Raw genomic sequence first — 22,667 nt, forward strand, 5'->3', positions numbered from 1 at the left:
AGGGGGGCGAGCTGCGGGGAGACCAGCGGGGGGACAGCCGGTGGGCATCCCCCGTCTCCCTGCGGCTCCCCTCCCCCCCCCTCTCCTGCTCTGGGTCTGCATCTCAGTCCGACATCATTTTGATGTCGGACTGAGATGGTCGAAAAGGGGGCCAAAACCTGTTGGTTTTGGCCCCGTTTTCGACACAAGCACGTGGATCGGCAACTATTCCGCCGATCCACGTGCTTTTCGAAAAGTCGAATTCATCAACTTGTCGAAAAATTTAGCTACATATTGAATAGGTTGAACCAGGATTCGACCTTAAAAAGTCGAAAACTGCTGTCTTTTCGACAGACGGCAGTTTTCGACTTCAATTCAATATACCCCTAAGTGTTATCAAAAAGCTTTATCGCAAACATAATAACAAAAAGCTGGCATAGCAAGTTGGAGAAAGCTCATCTGAGTTTTAGTAACTTGTAATAAATTGCAGTCATCACTATTACAACACAGTTCAGGGCTGTCAGGCATTATTCCAAAGCTTATCCAAGAACCTCCAACAAATTGTATTATATGCAATGATTTTGTAATGGCAACCTGACATATATGGCACCTAAGCACATAATGATAACTAGACACTAAGGTGTTGATGCACAGTAGAAAATATACTTGTTCTAGGAGCTTTCACACTGCACGTGCTCCAGAACAGAGTGTGCACAAGTACGTGTGATGCTTGGTCGCACATAATTTAGTTACATCTTTCATAAGAAGGGATGGAACGGTGTAGTTAGAGAGGGTGTGTTGACCGAATTGAGGGCTATGCAATTTTGGGCAGAAGTGTAAATATACCTAAATCCAGGTGCATCATTTACATGGAGGCTAATGCACCCTGATGGTGATAATGACTATCAAACCAAGTGTACAATTGTGACAGTTTGTCCACAAAGAGGAGTACAACTGTGCATATGGGTGAATATATGCATACAGTCCATTCAGCGCAAAGTGGGAGCAATTACGGACAACTTGCGTGCAAATCTACGTTAAGTCCTAATACTATAAGAGCTACACCCCTTATGCTGAAAAACCAAATCAAACACATTTATATTTGTGAAAATTACAATGTCTGAATAAAAATGTAGTCTGTATATTGTATTAATGCATGCAGTTTTATTTTTCCTTACATTCTGTCATAATATTACATTTATTTTTGATATGAGAAGGTATTTTTCATATGGGTCAGAAAGAACACTGTTGTAGGTTGACAGATGTTTAACACTACCAATCCAAACTTTACTCACCTTTAAAATAGAGCCAGAAAAGTCAGCAGGAGTATCCTCTGCATGTGTTTCTAGCTGTAGCCATGAACTAGATGATGTGCATTCATTTTGCTTGTCAAAAACACCCAATTCCAAATGATCCTTTGACTCAGGAGGAGGACTACTATTCAGTTCTACCTGCTTAGCTTCCTCGAGTTGGCCAAGATTAAGGTTATAAAAGTCCATTGCAGGTAATTTATAATCCAACACTGGTGTTGAAGTGGCCCACAGTTCAGATGTAGGAGTCAACTTGTGAAAAGTTAACTTTTCAGCATTGTCATCACAAACTGAATGAAAGGGGTCAGTATCCTTAGAGGCATCCTTCAAAAAATAAGTACCATTAATGCCAAAAATAAATTCAAATATAAACCAATAGTGATATAAAATATATCACAATATATTTTTTGTTATGTTTACAGTGGTGCTTGAAAGTTTGTTAACCCTTCAGAATTGTCTTTATTTCTGCTTAAATTTGGCATAAAACTACCTCAGATTTTCATACAAGTCCTAAAACTAGATAAATAGAACCAAATCAAAGAATTTATACAAAAATATTAGAAGTGCTCATTTTTTTATTGAGGAAAATAATACAATATCACACATCTGTGAGTGGCAAAAGCATGTGAACCTTTGCTTTCAGTATCTGGTATGACCCCCTTGTGTAGCAATAACTGCATGTAAACGTTTCCTGTGATTGTTGATTAGTCCTGAACGTCGGCTTGGAGGAAATTTACCCCATTCCTCTGTACAAAACAGCTTTAACTCTGTTATGTTGGTGGGTTTCCTACCATGAACTGCTCACTTCAAGTCCTTCCACAACATTTCGATTGGATTAAGATCAGGATTTTGACTTAGCCATTCCAAAACTTAAAATGTATTCTTCTTTAATCATTCTTTGGTCGAAAGACTTGTGTGCTTTGGGTCGTAGTCTTGCTGCATGACTCACATTCTCTTGTGATGCAGCTCGGGGACATATGTCCTCACATTTTCCTTTAGAATATTCTGGAATAATTCAGAATTCATTGTCCCATCAATGATAACAAGTCATCCTGGGCCAGATGCAGCAAAACAAAGAGACCAACACCATAGTGTTTTACAGATGGTATGAGGTTTTTATGCTGGAATGCAGTGTTCTGCTTTCTCCAAACATGATGCTTCTCATTTAAAACAAAAAGCTCTCTTTTGGACTTATCTGTCCACAAAACACTGCTCCAAATACCTATTTTTTTTAGCAAACTACAGACGGGCAACAATGTTCTTTTTGGAGAACAGTGGCGTTCTCCTTGCAATCCTGCCATGCACACCGTTGTTGTTCAGTGTCCTCCTGATGGTGGACTCATGAACATTAACATTAGCTAATGTGAGAAAGGCCTTCAGTTGCTTAGAGGTTAACTTGGGTTCCTTTGTGACCTTGCGAACTCTCAGAAGCCTTGCTCTTGGCGTGATCTTTGTTGATAAATAACTCATGGGAAGGGTAATAATGGTCTGGAATTTCCTCCAATTGAACACAATCTGACTGTTGATTGGTGGAGTCCAAACTCTTTAGAGATGGTTTTGTAACCTTTTCCATCCAGATGAGCATCAACAACTTCTCTTCTGGGGTCCTCAGAAATCTCCTTTGTTTGTGGCATAATACACTTCCACAACTTGTTGTGAACATCAGACTTTGATAGATACCTGTTCTTTTTAAAAAAAAACTGTCCACTCAAACCTGATTGTTATCCCACAGATTGAAAATACGTGACTCTAATTTCACTTTAAAAATATCTACTAAGCCTAAAGGTTCACATACTTTTGCCACTCACAGATGTGTGATATTGTATTATTTTCCTCAATAAAAAAATGAGCACTGCTATTTTTGCCCCGTTTGTTGGACTTGGTTCTCTTTATCTAGTTTTAGGACTTATGTGAAAGATAGTTTTATGCCAAATTTCAATGTAAATATAGAAAAAATAAGATTTTACTCACCGGTAAATCTATTTCTCGTAGTCCGTAGTGGATGCTGGGACTCCGTAAGGACCATGGGGAATAGCGGCTCCGCAGGAGACTGGGCACAACTAAAAGAAAGCTTTAGGTCTACCTGGTGTGCACTGGCTCCTCCCTCTATGACCCTCCTCCAGACCTCAGTTAGGATACTGTGCCCGGAAGAGCTGACACAATAAGGAAGGATTTTGAATCCCGGGTAAGACTCATACCAGCCACACCAATCACACCGTATAACTCGTGATACTATACCCAGTTAACAGTATGAACAATAACTGAGCCTCTCAACAGATGGCTCAACACTAACCCTTTAGTTAAACAATAACTATATACATGTATTGCAGACAATCCGCACTTGGGACAGGCGCCCAGCATCCACTACGGACTACGAGAAATAGATTTACCGGTGAGTAAAATCTTATTTTCTCTGACGTCCTAAGTGGATGCTGGGACTCCGTAAGGACCATGGGGATTATACCAAAGCTCCCAAACGGGCGGGAGAGTGCGGATGACTCTGCAGCACCGAATGGGCAAACTCTAGGTCCTCCTCAGCCAGGGTGTCAAACTTGTAGAATTTAGCAAATGTGTTTGACCCCGACCAAGTAGCTGCTCAGCAAAGTTGTAGAGCCGAGACCCCTCGGGCAGCCGCCCAAGAAGAGCCCACCTTCCTCGTGGAATGGGCTTTCACTGATTTAGGATGCGGCAGTCCAGCCGCAGAATGTGCAAGCTGAATCGTACTACAGATCCAGCGAGCAATAGTCTGCTTTGAAGCAGGAGCACCCAACTTGTTGGGTGCATACAGGATAAATAACGAGTCAGTTTTCCTGACTCCAGCTGTCCTGGAAACATAAATTTTCAGGGTCCTGACTACGTCCAACAACTTGGAAGCCTCCAAGTCTTTAGTAGCCGCAGGCACCACGATAGGTTGGTTCAAATGAAAAGCCGATACCACCTTAGGGAGAAACTGGGGACGAGTCCTCAATTCTGCCCTATCCATATGGAAAATCAGATAAGGGCTTTTACAGGACAAAGCCGCCAATTCTGACACACGCCTGGCCGAAGCCAAGGCCAACAGCATGACCACTTTCCACGTGAGATATTTTAATTCCACGGTTTTAAGTGGCTCAAACCAATGTGACTTTAGGAAATCCAACACCACATTGAGATCCCAAGGTGCCACTGGAGGCACAAAAGGGGGCTGAATATGCAGCACACCCTTAAGAAAAGTCTGAACTTCAGGTAGTGAAGCCAGTTCTCTCTGGAAGAAAATCGATAGAGCCGAAATCTGGACCTTAATGGAACCCAATTTTAGGCCCATAGTCACTCCTGACTGTAGGAAGTGCAGAAATCGACCCAGCTGAAATTCCTCCGTTGGGGCCCTTCTGGCCTCACACCACGCAACATATTTTCGCCATATGCGGTGATAATGGTTTGCGGTCACCTCCTTCCTAGCTTTAATCAGCGTAGGGATGACTTCCTCCGGAATGCCCCTTTCCTTCAGGATCCGGCGTTCAACCACCATGCCGTCAAACGCAGCAGCGGTAAGTCTTGGAACAGACAGGGCCCCTGCTGCAGCAGGTCCTGTCTGAGCGGCAGAGGCCATGGGTCCTCTGAGATCATTTCTTGAAGTTCCGGGTACCAAGCTCTTCTTGGCCAATCCGGAACAATGAGTATAGTTCTTACACCTCTTCTCCTTATTATCCTCAGTACCTTGGGTAAGAGAGGAAGAGGAGGGAACACATAAACCGACCGGTACACCCACGGTGTCACTAGAGCGTCCACAGCTATCGCCTGAGGGTCTCTTGACCTGGCGCAATATCTTTCTAGCTTTTTGTTTAGGCGGGACGCCATCATGTCCACCTGTGGCCTTTCCCAACGGTTTACAATCAGTTGGAAGACTTCTAGATGAAGTCCCCACTCTCCCGGGTGGAGGTCGTGTCTGCTGAGGAAGTCTGCTTCCCAGTTGTCCACTCCCGGAATGAACACTGCTGACAGTGCTAACACGTGATTTTCCGCCCATCGGAGAATCCTTGTGGCTTCTGCCATCGCCGTCCTGCTTCTTGTGCCGCCCTGTCGGTTTACATGGGCGACTGCCGTGATGTTGTCTGACTGGATCAGTACCGGCTGGTTTTGAAGCAGGGGTTTTGCCTGACTTAGGGCATTGTAAATGGCCCTCAGTTCCAGAATATTTATGTGTAGGGAAGTCTCCTGACTTGACCATAGTCCTTGGAAGTTTCTTCCCTGTGTGACTGCCCCCCAGCCTCGAAGGCTGGCATCCGTGGTCACCAGGACCCAGTCCTGTATGCCGAATCTGCGGCCCTCTTGAAGATGAGCACTTTGCAGCCACCACAGCAGAGACACCCTGGTCCTTGGAGACAGGGTTATCAGCCGATGCATCTGAAGATGCGAACCGGACCACTTGTCCAACAGGTCCCACTGAAAAGTTCTCGCATGGAACCTGCCGAATGGAATTGCTTCGTAGGAAGCTACCATTTTTCCCAGGACTCGCGTGCAGTGATGCACCGACACCTGTTTTGGTTTTAGGAGGCCTCTGACTAGAGATGACAGCTCCTTGGACTTCTCCTCCGGGAGAAACACTTTTTTCTGTTCTGTGTCCAGAACCATCCCCAGGAACAGTAGACGTGTCGTAGGGACCAGCTGTGACTTTGGAATATTTAGAATCCAACCGTGCTGTTGTAGCACCTCCCGAGATAGTGCTACCCCGACCAACAACTGCTCCCTGGACCTCGCCTTTATCAGGAGATCGTCCAAGTACGGGATAATTAAAACTCCCTTTTTTCGAAGGAGTATCATCATTTCGGACATTACCTTGGTAAATACCCTCGGTGCCGTGGACAGACCAAACGGCAACGTCTGGAATTGGTAATGACAATCCTGTACCACAAATCTGAGGTACGCCTGGTGATGATGGTAAATGGGGACATGCAGGCAAGCATCCTTGATGTCCAGTGATACCATGTAATCCCCCTCGTCCAGGCTTGAAATAACCGCCCTGAGCGATTCCATCTTGAACTTGAATTTTTTTATATATGTGTTCAAGGATTTCAAATTTAAAATGGGTCTCACCGAACCGTCCGGTTTCGGAACCACAAACATTGTGGAATAGTAACCCCGTCCTTGTTGAAGAAGGGGCACCTTGACTATCACCTGCTGGGAATACAGCTTGTGAATTGCCTCTAGCACTGCCTGCCTGCCTGAGGGAGATGTTGGCAAGGCAGATTTGAGGAAACGGCGGGGGGGGGGGGGGGAACGTCTCGAATTCCAGCTTGTACCCCTGAGATACTACTTGAAGGATCCAGGGATCCACCCGTGAGCGAGCCCACTGATTGCTGAAGTTTTTGAGATGGGCCCCCACTGTACCTGGCTCCGCCTGTGGAGCCCCAGCGTCATGCGGTGGACTTGGAGGAAGCGGGGGAGGACTTTTGCTCCTGGGAACTGGCTGTATGCTGCAGCTTTTTCCCTCTACCTCTGCCTCTGGGCAGAAAGGACGCGCCTTTAACCCGCTTGCCTTTCTGGGGCCGAAAGGACTGTACCTGATAATACGGTGCTTTCTTTGGCTGTGAGGGAACATGGGGTAAAAATGCTGACTTCCCAGCTGTTGCTGTGGAAACGAGGTCCGAGAGACCATCCCCGAACAACTCCTCACCCTTATAAGGCAAAACTTCCATGTGCCTTTTAGAATCTGCATCACCCGTCCACTGCCGAGTCCATAATCCTCTCCTGGCAGAAATGGACATTGCACTTATTTTAGATGCCAGCCGGCAAATATCCCTCTGTGCATCTCTCATGTATAAGACTGCGTCTTTAATATGCTCTATGGTTAGCAATATAGCGTCCCTGTCTAGGGTATCAATATTTTCCGACAGGGAATCTGACCACGCAGCTGCAGCACTGCACATCCATGCTGAAGCAATAGCTGGTCTCAGTATAATACCTGTGTGAGTATATACAGACTTCAGGATAACCTCCTGCTTTCTATCAGCAGGTTCCTTTAGGGCGGCCGTATCCGGAGACGGTAGTGCCACCTTCTTTGACAGGCGTGTGAGCGCTTTATCCACCCTAGGGGATGTTTCCCAACGTGACCTATCCTCTGGCGGGAAAGGGTATGTCATTAGTAACCTTTTAGAAATTACCAGTTTCTTATCGGGGGAAGCCCACGCTTCTTCACACACTTCATTTAATTCCTCAGATGGGGGAAAAACCACTGGTAGTTTTTTCTCCCCAAACATAATACCCTTTTTTGTGGTACCTGGGGTAACATCAGAAATGTGCCACACATTTTTCATCGCCTCAATCATGTAACGTGTGGCCCTATTGGAAGTTACATTAGTCTCATCGTCGTCGACACTGGATTCAGTATCCGTGTCGACATCTGTGTCTGCCATCTGAGGTAGCGGGCGTTTTAGAGCCCCTGATGGCTTTTGAGACAGTTGGGCAGGCACGAGCTGAGAAGCCGGCTGTCCCACATCTGCTATGTCGTCAAACCTTTTATGTAAGGACTCGACACTGTCGCGTAATTCCTTCCACATAACCATCCACTCAGGTGTCGACCCCGCAGGGGGTGACATCACATTTATCGGCATCTGCTCCACCTCCACATAAGCCTCCTCATCAAACATGTCGACACAGCCGTACCGACACACCGCACACACACAGGGAATGCTCTGACTGAGGACAGGACCCCACAAAGTCCTTTGGGGAGACAGAGAGAGAGTATGCCAGCACACACCAGAGCGCTATATATACACAGGGATTAACACTATAACTGAGTGATTTTCCCTTATAGCTGCTTATATGTTTACTACTGCGCCTAAATTTAGTGCCCCCCCTCTCTTTTTTACCCTTTGTAGTCTTGAAACTGCAGGGGAGAGCCTGGGAGCGATCCTTCCAGCGGAGCTGTGAGGGAAAAATGGCGCCAGTGTGCTGAGGGAGATAGCTCCGCCCCTTTTCCGGCGGACTTCTCCCGCTTTTTTATAGATATCTGGCAGGGGTATTTTTCACATATATAGCCTCTAGGACTATATTATGTGATTTTTATGCCAGCAAGGTGTTTAATATTGCTGCTCAGGGCGCCCCCCCCCCCCCCCCCCCCAGCGCCCTGCACCCATCAGTGACCGGAGTGTGAGGTGTGCATGAGGAGCAATGGCGCTACCTTGTTGAAGACCGAAGTCTTCTGCCGCCGATTTCCAGGACCATCTTCTTCTTTCTGGCTCTGTAAGGGGGACGGCGGCGCGGCTCCGGGACCGGACGATCGAGGTCGGGCCCTGTGTTCGATCCCTCTGGAGCTAATGGTGTCCAATAGCCTAAGAAGCCCAAGCTAGCTGCAAGCGGGTAGGTTCGCTTCTTCTCCCCTTAGTCCCTCGTAGCAGTGAGTCTGTTGCCAGCAGATCTCACTGAAAATAAAAAAAACTAAAATTATACTTTCTTTTCTAGGAGCTCAGGAGAGCCCCTAGTGTGCATCCAGCTCAGCCGGGCACAAGATTCTAACTGAGGTCTGGAGGAGGGTCATAGAGGGAGGAGCCAGTGCACACCACGTAGACCTAAAGCTTTCTTTTAGTTGTGCCCAGTCTCCTGCGGAGCCGCTATTCCCCATGGTCCTTACGGAGTCCCAGCATCCACTTAGGACGTCAGAGAAATAGGATTTTAATTACCTACCGGTAAATCCTTTTCTCGCAATCCATAAGGGATATTGGGGGAATTTAGTACGATGGGGTATAGATGGGGTCCAAAGGAGCTGGTGCACTTTAAATTTCTTCAACTGGGTGTGCTGGCTCCTCCCCTCTATGCCCCTTCCCACAGGCAGTTATAGGTAAAATAGTGCCTGAAGGAGAAAGGACATACTTGAGAGAAGGAATATAACAGCAATGAGTGGTGATATTCACACACCAGCACACCAAGAACATAAAACGACCAGCAATGGCTGGTAACAAAACAGCAATAGCTGAACAGGTAACCATATCTGAGAAAACCTGCAGAAAAGTCAACGCACTGAGGCAGACACCCAATATCCCTTATGGACTACGAGAAAAGGATTTACCGGTAGGTAATAAAAACCCTATTTTCTCTAGCATCCATAAGGGATATTGGGGAATCTAGTACGACGGGGACGTCCCAAAGCTTCCAGACTGCTACAGCACTACCTGCCCAAACTGGGTATCCTCTTTGGCCAGGGTATCAAATTTGTAGAACTTCACAAACGTGTTCTTCCCCGACCAGGTAGCAGCTCGGCATAGTTGCAAGGCCGAGACTCCATGGGCAGCCGCCCAGGAAGAGCCCACTGATCTTGTAGAGTGGGCATTCAGAGACTTAGGAACAGGTAAGGCTGCCGACACATAGGCCTATTGGATAGTAAGCCTTATCCAACGAGCAATGGACTGCTTTGAAGAAGGGAAACCCTTTTTCTGTGCATCATAGATCATGAACAAGGAATCCGTTTTTCTGACACGAGCTGTGTGCTTGACATAGATCTTCAAGGCATGCACAGCATCCATTGCCTCCGGAGGAGCAGAAGTGCCAGAACTTGACGGAACCACAATAGGTTGATTCAAGTGGAATGCAGAGACAACCTTCAGCAGGAACTGCTGCCTATTCCCGAGCCCCGCTCTGTCCTCATAAAAGACCAAGTAGGGGCTTTTACACGATAAGGCCCCCAATTCTGAGACACACCTGGGAGAAGCCCGGGCCAATAACATCACCGTCTTCCACGTGAGGTACTTGTCTTCTACCGTTATCAGATGTTCAAACCAGGAGGACTGTAGAAAATCCAACACTACATTGAAATCCCAGGGTGCCGTGGGTGGCACAAAAGGAGGTTGAATGTGAAGTGCCCCTTGCAAGAAGGTCTGAACTTCTGGCAACACTGTCAATTCCTTCTGGAAGAAAATTGAGAGAGCTGAAATCTGGACCTTAATGGAACCCAGACGTAAGCCCTTATCCACACCAGCCTGCAGGAAACGTAAGAAACGTTCCAAGTGAAACTCAGCAGGCAGACACGTGCACTCCTCGCACCAAGAGACATATCTCATCCAGATATGATGATAGTGTTTTGACGTCACAGGTTTCCTGTCCTGAACCGTGGTAGCAATAACCTTCTTGGAAAGGCCTTGTGAGCTAGGATGTTCCGCTCAACCTCCATGCCATCAAACGATGTCGCCGTAAGTCCAGGTAGACGAACGGTGCTTGTTGAAGATCGCTTCCTAGTGGTAGAGGCCAAGGGTCTTCGATGGACATGTCCAGAAGATCCGCGTACCACGCCCTCCATGGCCAAGCCGGGGCAATCAGAATTGCCTGGACACCTTGATTCTTGATTCACTTTAGCACCCTTAGGAGCAATGGAATCGGAGGAAACAGGGAGACCAGCCGGTACGGCCAAGGCAACTCCAGTGCGTCCACTGCCCTCGCCTGAGGGTTCCTGAACCGTGAGCAATACTCAGGAAGTCCGCCTCCCAGTTTTCCACACCCACGGAATGAAGATTGCTGACATTGCTGTTGCATTTCTTTCTGCCCAGAGGAGTATCTTTGACAACTCTCGCATGAAGGCTCTGCTGTTTGTCCCTCCTTGACGATTGATATACCCCACTGCCGTGTCATTGTCCGACTGTACCTGGATTGCTCCTCTCTGAAAAGAGGCTTGTAGCAGAGCATTTTAGATTGCCCGAAGTTCCAGAATGTTGACTGGAAGGAGGGCCTCATGGGCTGACCACCTGCCCTGGAACTGCGCCCCTTGGGTGACAGCTCCCCATCCCCATAGACTTGCATCCATCATGAGGAGGGTCCAATCCTGAAACCTAAAACTCCGGCCTTCCAGGAGATTGGAGGACTGTAGCCACCACAGGAGGGAAATCCTGGCCTGAGGTGACAGTCGAATCATCTGGAGCATCTGTAGATGCGATCCGGACCACTTGCTCAGAAGATCCAACTGAAACTTTCTGGCATGGAACCTCCCATACTGGATCGCCTCGTATGAGGCAACCATCTTTCCGTACGCAAAGATGGACAGACACTCGAGTAGGTCTGAGTACCATGCGGACCATCTCCTGATGTGTATTCGCCTTGTCCTCTGGTAGAACCACCTTCTGGGCCACGGTATCCAGCAACATCCCCAGGAACAGGAGCTTCTGAGTTGGCTCCAGGTGGGACATCTGTAAGTTGAGGATCCACCCATGGTTCGACAGAAGATGGACAGCACGGTCGATATGGAGCAACAAAAGCTCCTTGGATCACGCTTTTATCAGAAGTTCGTCCAGATAAGGGACAATATTGACCCCCTGGACCCGGAGTTGTAACATCATCTCCGCCATCACCTTCATGAATACCCTTGGGGCTGTGGACAGGCCAAAGGGCAGTGCCTGGAATTGGAAGTGATTGTCCAGAAGGGCAAACCCCAATTGGAATATAGAGGTAGGCGTCCTTGATGTCCACGGAGACCATAAATTCCTGCTCTTCCAGGCCCGCAATCACTGCTCACAGGGATTCCATCTTGAACTTGAACACCTTCAAATAAGGATTCAAGGATTTTAAATTTAAAAAAGGTCTGACCGTACAGTCCGGTTTCGGCACCACAAACAGGTTTGGGTAAAACCCCATGCTGCGTTGCGGTATTGGTACTGGAACAATAACATGGGACTGGACCAACTTTCGGATGGCCTGTTGCAACATAACTTGCATATCTTCCAAAGCTGATAAGCTTGATTTGAAAAAATCATTAGGGAGGAGTACTAACTCCAGCTTGTAGCCCTGAGAAACGAGATATCTCACCCAGGTATCCTTGCAGGAATTCTCCCAGATGCGGCTGAAGTGATGCAGTCAAGCTCCCACCTCGAGATCCCCTCGGGGTGGGTGGGCACGTCATGCTGAAGCCTTAGTGGATGCAGAACTGGTGGACTGTTCCTGAGAGCTGGTGCTGGCAGGTTTTCTGGACTTAACTCTGGTGCCTCTAGTTGCATTGGAGGCACCTCTGGCCTTAGATCGAAATCTCTGAGACCGAAAGGACTGGACAGACGGTCCCGGATAGGAGCGTCTCACCGACGGGGACCCAGAGGGGAGAAACGTCCCAGCCATAACTTTGGAAATCCAGGTATCCAATTCAACCCCAAAGAGCCATTCCCCCCGAAAAGGGAAGAGATTCCACACTACGTTTGGATTCTGCGTCCGCATCCACTGACGCAACTACAAGGCCCTGTGCGCCGACACTGCCATGGCAGAAGTCCGAGCATTAACGTTTCCCATCTCCTTGAGAGAATCACATAGGATGTGTGTAGTGTCCTGAATGTGTTTTAGGAGGGTTACCATAGTAACTAAGAGCATATCCTCCGAGAGGCCTCCCTGAATTTGAGTGGCCCAGGAATGAATGGCATGGGTCATCCAGCAACCCGCAATGACCGGACTTTGTGATATACCGGCTGCCGTGTATATAGACTTTAGGGTAGTCTCTATCTTCCTATCCCCAGGATCCTTCATGGTAAAGGAGCCCGGGGCAGGCAGCACCGCCTTTTTAGACAGGCGAGAGACGGATACATCCACCCCAGGGGGTTCTTCCCAAATTTTTCGACCTTCAGGAGCAAATGGGAAAGAGCGCAAAAACTTTTTGGACACTTGAAATTTTTTCTGGCTTTTTCCAGGCCTGTTTAAATAGGTCATCTAACGCTGTAGAGTTTTGTACAAAGAAAAACAACTGATGTGATGCAGCGTCCTCTGGAGGGAGCTTTAACGCGTCCATTATAGCAGAATTAGGGGTTCAATACCCTGAGCAGAATTGGGTTCCCCACTAACGGGATCCAGGTCATCCCATCCTCCTGTATATGATCATCTGTATAAGAGAGTAGAGCAGGAAAACCACACTTCTGTGGACCTGCATGAGAGAGGGGGGGCTGTGCATCTGCCCTAGCAGCTAAATCTGCAACAGCTTGTTGTAGTAGTAGAGTCTTCTGCACATTAGCAGTGAGCTGGGATGACATAACTGACATCATAGTTTTTAGAGACCTTAACCAGTGAGGCTCTGGACCCTCTCCCCCAGCCCCTTCTCTGATTTGTGAAGATTGACTGCATTGGTCTCATGAAACAAAATCAGTAGATAATGGAGAGAATCTAGTGTGACATACACTGCACAGCTTGTGCTTACCCATGTTTCACAGTAAGCACAAAACATACACACAGACAGTTATTTGCAAGCAGGCCCTACTGTATGTGAGAGGAGACATAGAGAGAGATAGAAAGAGAGAGAGAGAGAGAGAGAGAGAGAGAGAGAGAAACACCAGCACACCCTGAGCTGCACAGCCCCAGTGAGGCTGACAGCTCCCTATATTACAGTAAACACTAACAATTTTTGTCCTAAATAGAACCCAGATAGTGTACACTCTCCCCCTTTGCTACACCCTGTACCAGATATCCAGCGTGGCTGAGGACTCAGGAAGCACTGTGTGTGCTGTATATGGCTGCAGTAAGCAGAGGAAGGCGCCAAAATGCCTCAGGTCCTGCTCTGATGTAGCTCCGCCCCCTCCAATGGTGCTGGAGATACACAAATAGAATATACTGGCAAAGTCTCCTTTTTTGCTCAAAACATCACAACAAGTGCTAGTTAAGCCTTTTGTGCCTGATCTTAGCGGGACCCCCCGGGAGTTTGTACTCACCACCGATGTCACTTTCAGGTAGCGTTAGGGGTGTGCGGCGTGCTGCGGCTGTGACAGCCAGGGCGCAGTGCCCCGCTGAACAACAACCCCTCAGGACTGCAGCGGGGAAGCGGGTCTGCACCTCATAAGGCCAGTGACCGCCCCCCCCCCCCCCCCCCCCCCTACTCCCACGGTGCAGGTATGCTGTTGCCCAGACAGCATACCGAAAATAACAGAGAAAAAAGAAATTGAAGAAAACTCTCTGGAGCTGTGAGATGTGCATCCTCTCCTGAGGGCACTTTTTTCTAAACTGCCTGTGGGAGGGGGCATAGAGGGGAGGAGCCAGCACACCCAGTTGAAGAAATGTAAAGTGCACTGGCTCCTTTGGATCCCGTCTATACCCCATTGTACTAGATTCCCCAATATCCCTTATGGATGCTAGAGAAATTCTGAAGGGTTCACAAAATTTTCAAGCACCACAAGTTTGTGTACATACACACAATTAAACCTTATACACACAACCTGAAGGTCATTTAATACAATATTTTTGATAACTTTTGTGTATTAAACAAAGTTTGTGTACATTGAGCTATCAGAAAACAAAGGTTCACTATTTCAGTCTCAATCAAAAAATTCTGTATTTTGGAATATTTGGATATGGGATACTTAATTGGTATCACTATTTGAGAGGGTATTGATACTTTTAGTGCATTCAACAACATTCTGTGTTTCTTTCCTAAATAACTTAAGAGACAGGTTAAAAATTGTTTAGTTTACATTAACTCATTAAATTGGATTGTAAATCCATATTGGGATCATGGAGTAGCTCAAGACTTACTAGGATTATCAGCTTTGGACTAAATCTTAGTAGTGTCAGGACTTTAGGACAAATGTTTGAAGCTGTGATAACCCCCTTCTTTAGTCATCTTCGCCAAAAGAAAGTGTTATACCTACTTCTCCAAATGTATTAAAAGTAGACCATGGAGAATCAGTGATTTCTTCAGGGACTGCTCTTCTGCTTCTGTTAATAACGTCACTGACATAGCCAGCTGTGACACCAAAACATTCTTTGAACTTATGAAAAGGATGGACGAGAATAGTGCTACATTTCGCCAGACCTATCGCCGGATGATGCCAACACCTGCGCCATTCATTTTTATTGAGATCTCCCAGCTTTATGGTGAATCTCTGTATAATATTTTCCAGCGCTATCACTGCGATAAGTGGCTATGCAGGATCTCTTAGTGCTGAGAAAAGGGGCATGAAAATACATAGAGCTCTTCGTGTTTAGTAGTAAAAATAAGAATTTACTTACCGATAATTCTATTTCTCATAGTCCGTAGTGGATGCTGGGGACTCCGAAAGGACCATGGGGAATAGCGGCTCCGCAGGAGACTGGGCACAAAAGTAAAAAGCTTTAGGACTACCTGGTGTGCACTGGCTCCTCCCCCTATGACCCTCCTCCAAGCCTCAGTTAGGATACTGTGCCCGGACGAGCGTACACAATAAGGAAGGATTTTGAATCCCGGGTAAGACTCATACCAGCCACACCAATCACACCGTGCAACTTGTGATCTGAACCCAGTTAACAGCATGATAACAGAAGGAGCCTCTGAAAAGATGGCTCACAACAACAATAACCCGATTTTTGTAACAATAACTATGTACAAGTAATGCAGACAATCCGCACTTGGGATGGGCGCCCAGCATCCACTACGGACTATGAGAAATAGAATTATCGGTAAGTAAATTCTTATTTTCTCTAACGTCCTAGTGGATGCTGGGGACTCCGAAAGGACCATGGGGATTATACCAAAGCTCCCAAACAGGCGGGAGAGTGCGGATGACTCTGCAGCACCGAATGAGAGAACTCCAGGTCCTCCTCAGCCAGGGTATCAAATTTGTAGAATTTAGCAAACGTGTTTGCCCCTGACCAAGTAGCTGCTCGGCAAAGTTGTAAAGCCGAGACCCCTCGGGCAGCCGCCCAAGATGAGCCCACTTTCCGTGTGGAATGGGCTTTTACAGATTTTGGCTGTGGCAGGCCTGCCACAGAATGTGCAAGCTGAATTGTACTACAAATCCAACGAGCAATCGTCTGCTTAGAAGCAGGAGCACCCAGCTTGTTGGGTGCATACAGGATAAACAGCGAGTCAGATTTTCTGACTCCAGCCGTCCTGGAAACATATATTTTCAGGGCCCTGACTACGTCCAGCAACTTGGAATCCTCCAAGTCCCTAGTAGCCGCAGGCACCACAATAGGCTGGTTTAAGTGAAATGCTGAAACCACCTTAGGGAGAAATTGAGGACGAGTTCTCAATTCTGCCCTGTCCGTATGAAAAATTAGGTAAGGGCTTTTATAGGATAAAGCCGCCAATTCTGAGACGCGCCTGGCTGAAGCCAGGGCTAACAGCATTACCACTTTCCATGTGAGATATTTTAAGTCCACAGTGGTGAGTGGTTCAAACCAATGAGATTTTAGGAATCCCAAAACTACATTGAGATCCCAAGGTGCCACTGGAGGCACAAAAGGAGGCTGTATATGCAGTACTCCCTTGACAAACGTCTGAACTTCAGGAACAGAAGCTAGTTCTTTTTGGAAGAATACTGACAGGGCCGAAATTTGAACCTTAATGGAGCCTAATTTGAGGCCCATAGACAGTCCTGTTTGCAGGAAATGCAGGAATCGACCCAGTTGAAATTCCTCTGTAGGGGCCTTCCTGGCCTCGCACCACGCAACATATTTACGCCAAATACGGTGATAATGTTGTACGGTTACATCCTTCCTGGCTTTGATCAGGGTAGGGATGACTTCATCCGGAATGCCTTTTTCCTTCAGGATCCGGCGTTCAACCGCCATGCCGTCAAACGCAGCCGCGGTAAATCTTGGAAAAGACATGGTCCCCGCTGGAGCAGGTCCTTTCTTAGAGGTAGAGGCCACGGGTCTTCCGTGAGCATCTCTTGAATTTCCGGGTACCAAGTCCTTCTTGGCCAATCCGGAGCCACGAGAATAGTCTTTACTCCTCTCCTTCTTATGATTCTCAGTACTTTTGGTATGAGAGGAAGAGGAGGGAACACATACACTGACTGGTACACCCACGGTGTTACCAGAGCGTCCACAGCTATTGCCTGAGGGTCCCTTGACCTGGCGCAATATCTGTCCAGTTTTTTGTTGAGGCGGGACGCCATCATGTCCACCTTTGGTTTTTCCCAACGGTTCACAATCATGTGGAAGACTTCTGGGTGAAGTCCCCACTCCCCCGGGTGAAGATCGTGTCTGCTGAGGAAGTCTGCTTCCCAGTTGTCCACTCCCGGAATGAACACTGCTGACAGTGCTATCACATGATTTTCCGCCCAGCGAAGAATCCTTGCCACTTCCGTCATTGCCCTCCTGCTTCTTGTGCCGCCCTGTCTGTTTACGTGGGCGACTGCCGTGATGTTGTCCGACTGGATCAACACCGGCTGACCCTGAAGCAGAGGTCTTGCCTGACTTAGGGCATTGTAAATGGCCATTAGTTCCAGGATATTTATGTGAAGTGACGTTTCCATGCTTGACCACAAGCCCTGGAAATTTCTTCCCTGTGTGACTGCTCCCCAGCCTCTCAGGCTGGCATCCGTGGTCACCAGGACCCAATCCTGAATGCCGAATCTGCGGCCCTCTAGGAGATGAGCACTCTGTAACCACCACAGGAGAGACACCCTTGTCCTTGGAGACAGGGTTAACCGCTGATGCATTTGAAGATGCGATCCGGACCATTTGTCCAGCAGATCCCACTGAAAAGTTCTTGCGTGGAATCTGCCGAATGGAATCGCTTCGTAAGAAGCCACCATCTTTCCCAGGACCCTTGTGCATTGATGTACTGACACTTGGCCTGGTCTTAGGAGGTTCCTGACTAGGTCGGATAACTCCCTGGCTTTCTCTTCCAGGAGAAACACCTTTTTCTGTACTGTGTCCAGAATCATTCCTAGGAACAGCAGACGTGTCGTCGGAATCAGCTGCGATTTTGGAATATTTAGAATCCATCCGTGCTGTCGTAGTACTACTTGAGATAGTGCTACTCCGACCTCTAACTGTTCTCTGGACCTTGCCCTTATCAGGAGATCGTCCAAGTAAGGGATAATTAAGACGCCTTTTCTTCGACGAAGAATCATCATTTCGGCCATTACATTGGTAAAGACCCTGGGTGCCGTGGACAATCCAAACGGCAGCGTCTGAAACTGATAGTGACAGTTCTGTACCACAAACCTGAGGTACCCTTGGTGAGAAGGGCAAATTGGGACATGGAGGTAAGCATCCTTGATGTCCAGAGACACCATATAGTCCCCTTCTTCCAGGTTCGCTATCACTGCTCTGAGTGACTCCATCTTGAACTTGAACCTTTTTATGTAAGTGTTCAAGGATTTCAGATTTAAAATGGGTCTCACCGAGCCGTCCGGCTTCGGTACCACAAACAGCGTGGAATAATACCCCTTTCCCTGTTGTAGGAGGGGTACCTTGATTATCACTTGCTGGGAATACAGCTTGTGAATGGCTTCCAATACCGCCTCCCTGTCGGGGGGAGACGTTGGTAAAGCAGACTTCAGGAACCGGCGAGGGGGAGACGTCTCGAATTCCAATTTGTACCCCTGAGATACTACCTGCAGGATCCAGGGGTCCACTTGCGAGTGAGCCCACTGCGCGCTGAAATTCTTGAGACGGGCCCCCACCGTGCCTGAGTCCGCTTGTAAGGCCCCAGCGTCATGCTGAGGACTTGGCAGAAGCGGGGGAGGGCTTCTGTTCGTGGGAAGAGGCTGTCTGCTGCAGTCTTTTTCCCCTTCCTCTGCCCCGGGGCAGATATGAGTGGCCTTTTGCCCGCTTGCCCTTATGGGGACGAAAGGACTGAGCCTGAAAAGACGGTATCTTTTTCTGCTGCGAGGTGACTTGGGGTAAAAAGGTGGATTTCCCAGCCGTTGCCGTGGCCACCAGGTCCGATAGACCGACCCCAAATAACTCCTCCCCTTTATACGGCAATACTTCCATATGCCGTTTGGAATCCGCATCACCTGACCACTGTCGCGTCCATAACCCTCTTCTGGCAGAAATGGACATCGCACTTACTCTTGATGCCAGAGTGCAAATATCCCTCTGTGCATCACGCATATATAGAAATGCATCCTTTAAATGCTCTATAGTCAATAATATATTGTCCCTGTCCAGGGTATCAATATTTTCAGTCAGGGAATCCGACCAAGCCACCCCAGCACTGCACATCCAGGCTGAGGCGATTGCCGGTCGCAGTATAATACCAGTATGTGTGTATATACTTTTTAGGATATTTTCCAGCTTCCTATCAGCTGGTTCCTTGAGGGCGGCCGTATCAGGAGACGGTAACGCCACTTCTTTTGATAAGCGTGTGAGCGCCTTATCCACTCTAGGGGGTGTTTCCCAACGCGCCCTAACCTCTGGCGGGAAAGGGTATAATGCCAATAATTTTTTAGAAATTAGCAGTTTTTTTATCGGGGGAAACCCACGCTTCATCACACACCTCATTTAATTCATCTGATTCAGGAAAAACTACGGGTAGTTTTTTCACACCCCTCATAATACCCTTTTTTGTGGTACTTGTAGTATCAGAAATGTTCAAAACCTCCTTCATTGCCGTGATCATGTAACGTGTGGCCCTACTGGAAAATACGTTTGTTTCCTCACCGTCGACACTGGAGTCAGTGTCCGTGTCAGTGTCTGTATCGACCTGAGGTAACGGGCGTTTTATAGCCCCTGACGGTGTTTGAGACGCCTGTACAGGTATTAACTGATTTGCCGGCTGTCTCATGTTGTCAACAGTCTTTTATAAAGTGCCGACACTATCACGTAATTCTTTCCATAAGACCATCCAGTCAGGTGTCGACTCCCTAGGGGGTGACATCACTAACACAGGCAATTGCTCCGCCTCCACACCATTTTCCTCCTCATACATGTCGACACAACGTACCGACACACAGCACACACACAGGGAATGCTCTGATAGAGGACAGGACCCCACTAGCCCTTTGGGGAGACAGAGGGAGAGTTTGCCAGCACACACCAGAGCGCTATATATATACAGGGATAACCTTATATAAGTGTTTTTCCCTAATATAGCTGCTGTATATATTTATATGCCAATTTAGTGCCCCCCCTCTCTTGTTTTACCCTGTTTCTGTAGTGCAGGACTGCAGGGGAGAGTCAGGGAGCCTTCCTCCAACGGAGCTGTGAGGAAAAAATGGCGCCAGTGTGCTGAGGAGATAGGCTCCGCCCCTGAAGGGTTACCTCTTCTGTCTTGGTACATATTACTTTTTATATGATCAGTTTCCTTGTGGTGGTTACAGTATAAAAGTGAATATTTCTATTTCCCTAGTGAAGGGTTAAAACATGCTATATGAACTCTTATGTGTTTGCATGGATGCGTGCTGCCCTGTGCTAGGTGCCTTTGTCTCTCATACAGATACCAGGCCTGTGTGGGTCTGGCATCCAAGGTCAGTTCCATACCAGATGAAACTTGTTCTTTCTACCCAAATATACTGTGTTACAAAAACTTTGTTAAATGTTTGAGAAACTTGTAGAAAACCCATATATGGACATCCGCCTTTTCTGTTCTGCCTGGTAACTATTAACGAGCCAATGGGAGTGTAACGACATGTCAGTTACACCCATATGCATTGTCTTATATACTTTTGTTAACTTCATAATAAACAGTGTGAATTTTTACTGCTTGTGTTGTGCATGTACCTTGTGGTTAAAAGTTTACACTCCAGACGTCTAAGAGGCCATCACATCGAGGGTTAAGATATAAGGGCAAATCCTTTCAGCTGGGGGCTACGTCCGCGATTCAGTGATCGTCCCTGAATGGTAAGATAGAGAATTTATTGTCTGTCTTTGCCATACAGGATTGCGGTCATACACTGAAGCTGAATCCGTGTCAGTGTTCCGGGAACACGTGACAAGGTAATATTTAAGTCCGGGACTTAATATTACGAAGTTTTATGTAAAAGCATAAAACAGGTATCAGGGATACCATAGAATCTTTAATGTCTGGGACTTAAAGATACGTCTGAGAAAGGACCCGGGGTCCAAGCGCAATTCTCCAAAGACGTCAGTATCTGGGATACTTAAAAAAATAGACCTGGGGTCTATACGTAACGTAGATTATACCTCGATTTGATCGTCTATATATATTCTTGTATGTTTGTAGTGAGATAAGTTCTTATATTTGGTCCAGACGGCTGGTAAGTTTTCGTCTGCCAGATATCTTTACTCAAACACTTTTCTTGCTTCCTGTTTAAAACGCTGTATTTTTCTGACATCTTGTACGAATGTAAGTATCGTACGCGTCAAAAGATTTCATGTTCTCACTATACAGATAATATTGTGATATTGTCAATGACTAATTAACTGGTTAGCTGATGCATGTATAGTAGAGTTGTAAATTTTAGATATTTTCCTTTAAAGTTGTACTGTTGATTTATATTACTGTCTGACAATGGGCTCTAGTCAGAGTAAAAAACTACATATCCCCCGCCCCTCCCTGGTGAGACATGCAAGATGTATGTCGCCCGCAACTCTACCTCAGAGTATTACTTAGTTAACCCATGGGTGGATAATTTAGCGGGATGGACAGAGAAAGCAGGACAGGACCCATTCCTACGGGAAGGCAGTAATTACCCTTTCTATATGGAGATTTAAGAAAAATGTCAGTTCCCAATAGCACAGAAGCGAAGCAGTGAGAAACTGTATCCCTCTCGCCTCCCCCCTTTGCATTCCAATGTATCCTGCGCTCGGAGACACAGATCTCTTGGCAGCAGTAACCCTTTCACACCAAATGGGATTGCCTCCAGCTCCACTGCTGGAGGGTGCGTCCACTAGCTCTATCCCTAACGCACCAATAACCCAGAGTTTAGATAATAGTAAAACACTGTCCCAAGCCCACTATTACCCTCGATGGCTGTATATCTTATTTGCGCAAAGCTTGCAAAGGACGCAGCTATACATTTATATGAGAAAGAGGCTGCAGGGTGTTTTGATGTAAAAAGAAACCTGCACTCACTCATACCTATCAGAACTCCAGACGCTTTGACAGACAGAACCAACCCCGCAGTCAGGGAACATTCCAAAGACCCCGCGCACTGACGGGGCCCGGAGGAGGATATCCCAGCCTTTATTCAACTCTCCCGTCATAGTAAAAATATTCACCTCTGCTGCCACTTATTATAAATGGAAGTAAAATTCCCTTTTTAGTGGACAGCGGTGCAACAACCAGTGTTTTGTGTTCTGACCTATGCAGTATCCCCTCTCACCAGAAAAGATAGAAGGTCTCCGCCCCATGATACAGCAATTCTTACAACAGGGTATTCTCAGACATATTGTATCACCATACTGTACTCCTGTGAACCCTGTTGCCAAAGCTGATGGCAGTATAAGATTTGTACAGAATCTCAGAGCGATCAATCAGCTAATTGTCCCAATTGCACCAATTGTTCCAGATGTAAACTCACTCATTTCTGCAATCCCTGCAGATGCTGCGTTCTTCTCTGTATTTGATTTGAAGAATGCCTTTTTTCAGCATACCTGTAGATTCACAGACACAATTACTTTTGCCTTTTCTTTTGAGGGTAAACAACTTACCTGGTGCAGATTATTGACGCACCTGTTGTCTCCAGGCCACATTGGGGCCCTGGCAACCTCACCATGGTTCAGTCCTGCTACAGTATGCGGATGATCTGCTGCTCTGTAGTAAAACTGAGGAGGCCT

At 47.1% G+C, this 22,667-nt stretch overlaps 1 protein-coding gene across 13 annotated transcripts in view; it reads right to left on the reverse strand.

Annotated features, from left to right (window-relative positions):
* MPDZ (multiple PDZ domain crumbs cell polarity complex component) overlaps positions 1 to 22,667 on the reverse strand; it is a 333,366-nt gene that overhangs the window by 132,838 nt on the left and 177,861 nt on the right. For 12 of the 13 annotated variants that reach the window (XM_063914044.1, XM_063914055.1, XM_063914054.1 and 9 more), the window contains one exon: positions 1,275 to 1,613. In XM_063914044.1, the coding sequence (XP_063770114.1) occupies positions 1,275 to 1,613 (339 nt within the window). The remainder of the gene's footprint in view (positions 1 to 1,274; positions 1,614 to 22,667) is intronic. The other variant, XM_063914045.1, reaches the window with a different exon arrangement.

Source organism: Pseudophryne corroboree, chromosome 1 (genome assembly GCF_028390025.1).
Source record: "Pseudophryne corroboree isolate aPseCor3 chromosome 1, aPseCor3.hap2, whole genome shotgun sequence".
In the NCBI taxonomy this organism is placed as follows: Eukaryota; Metazoa; Chordata; class Amphibia; order Anura; family Myobatrachidae; genus Pseudophryne; species Pseudophryne corroboree.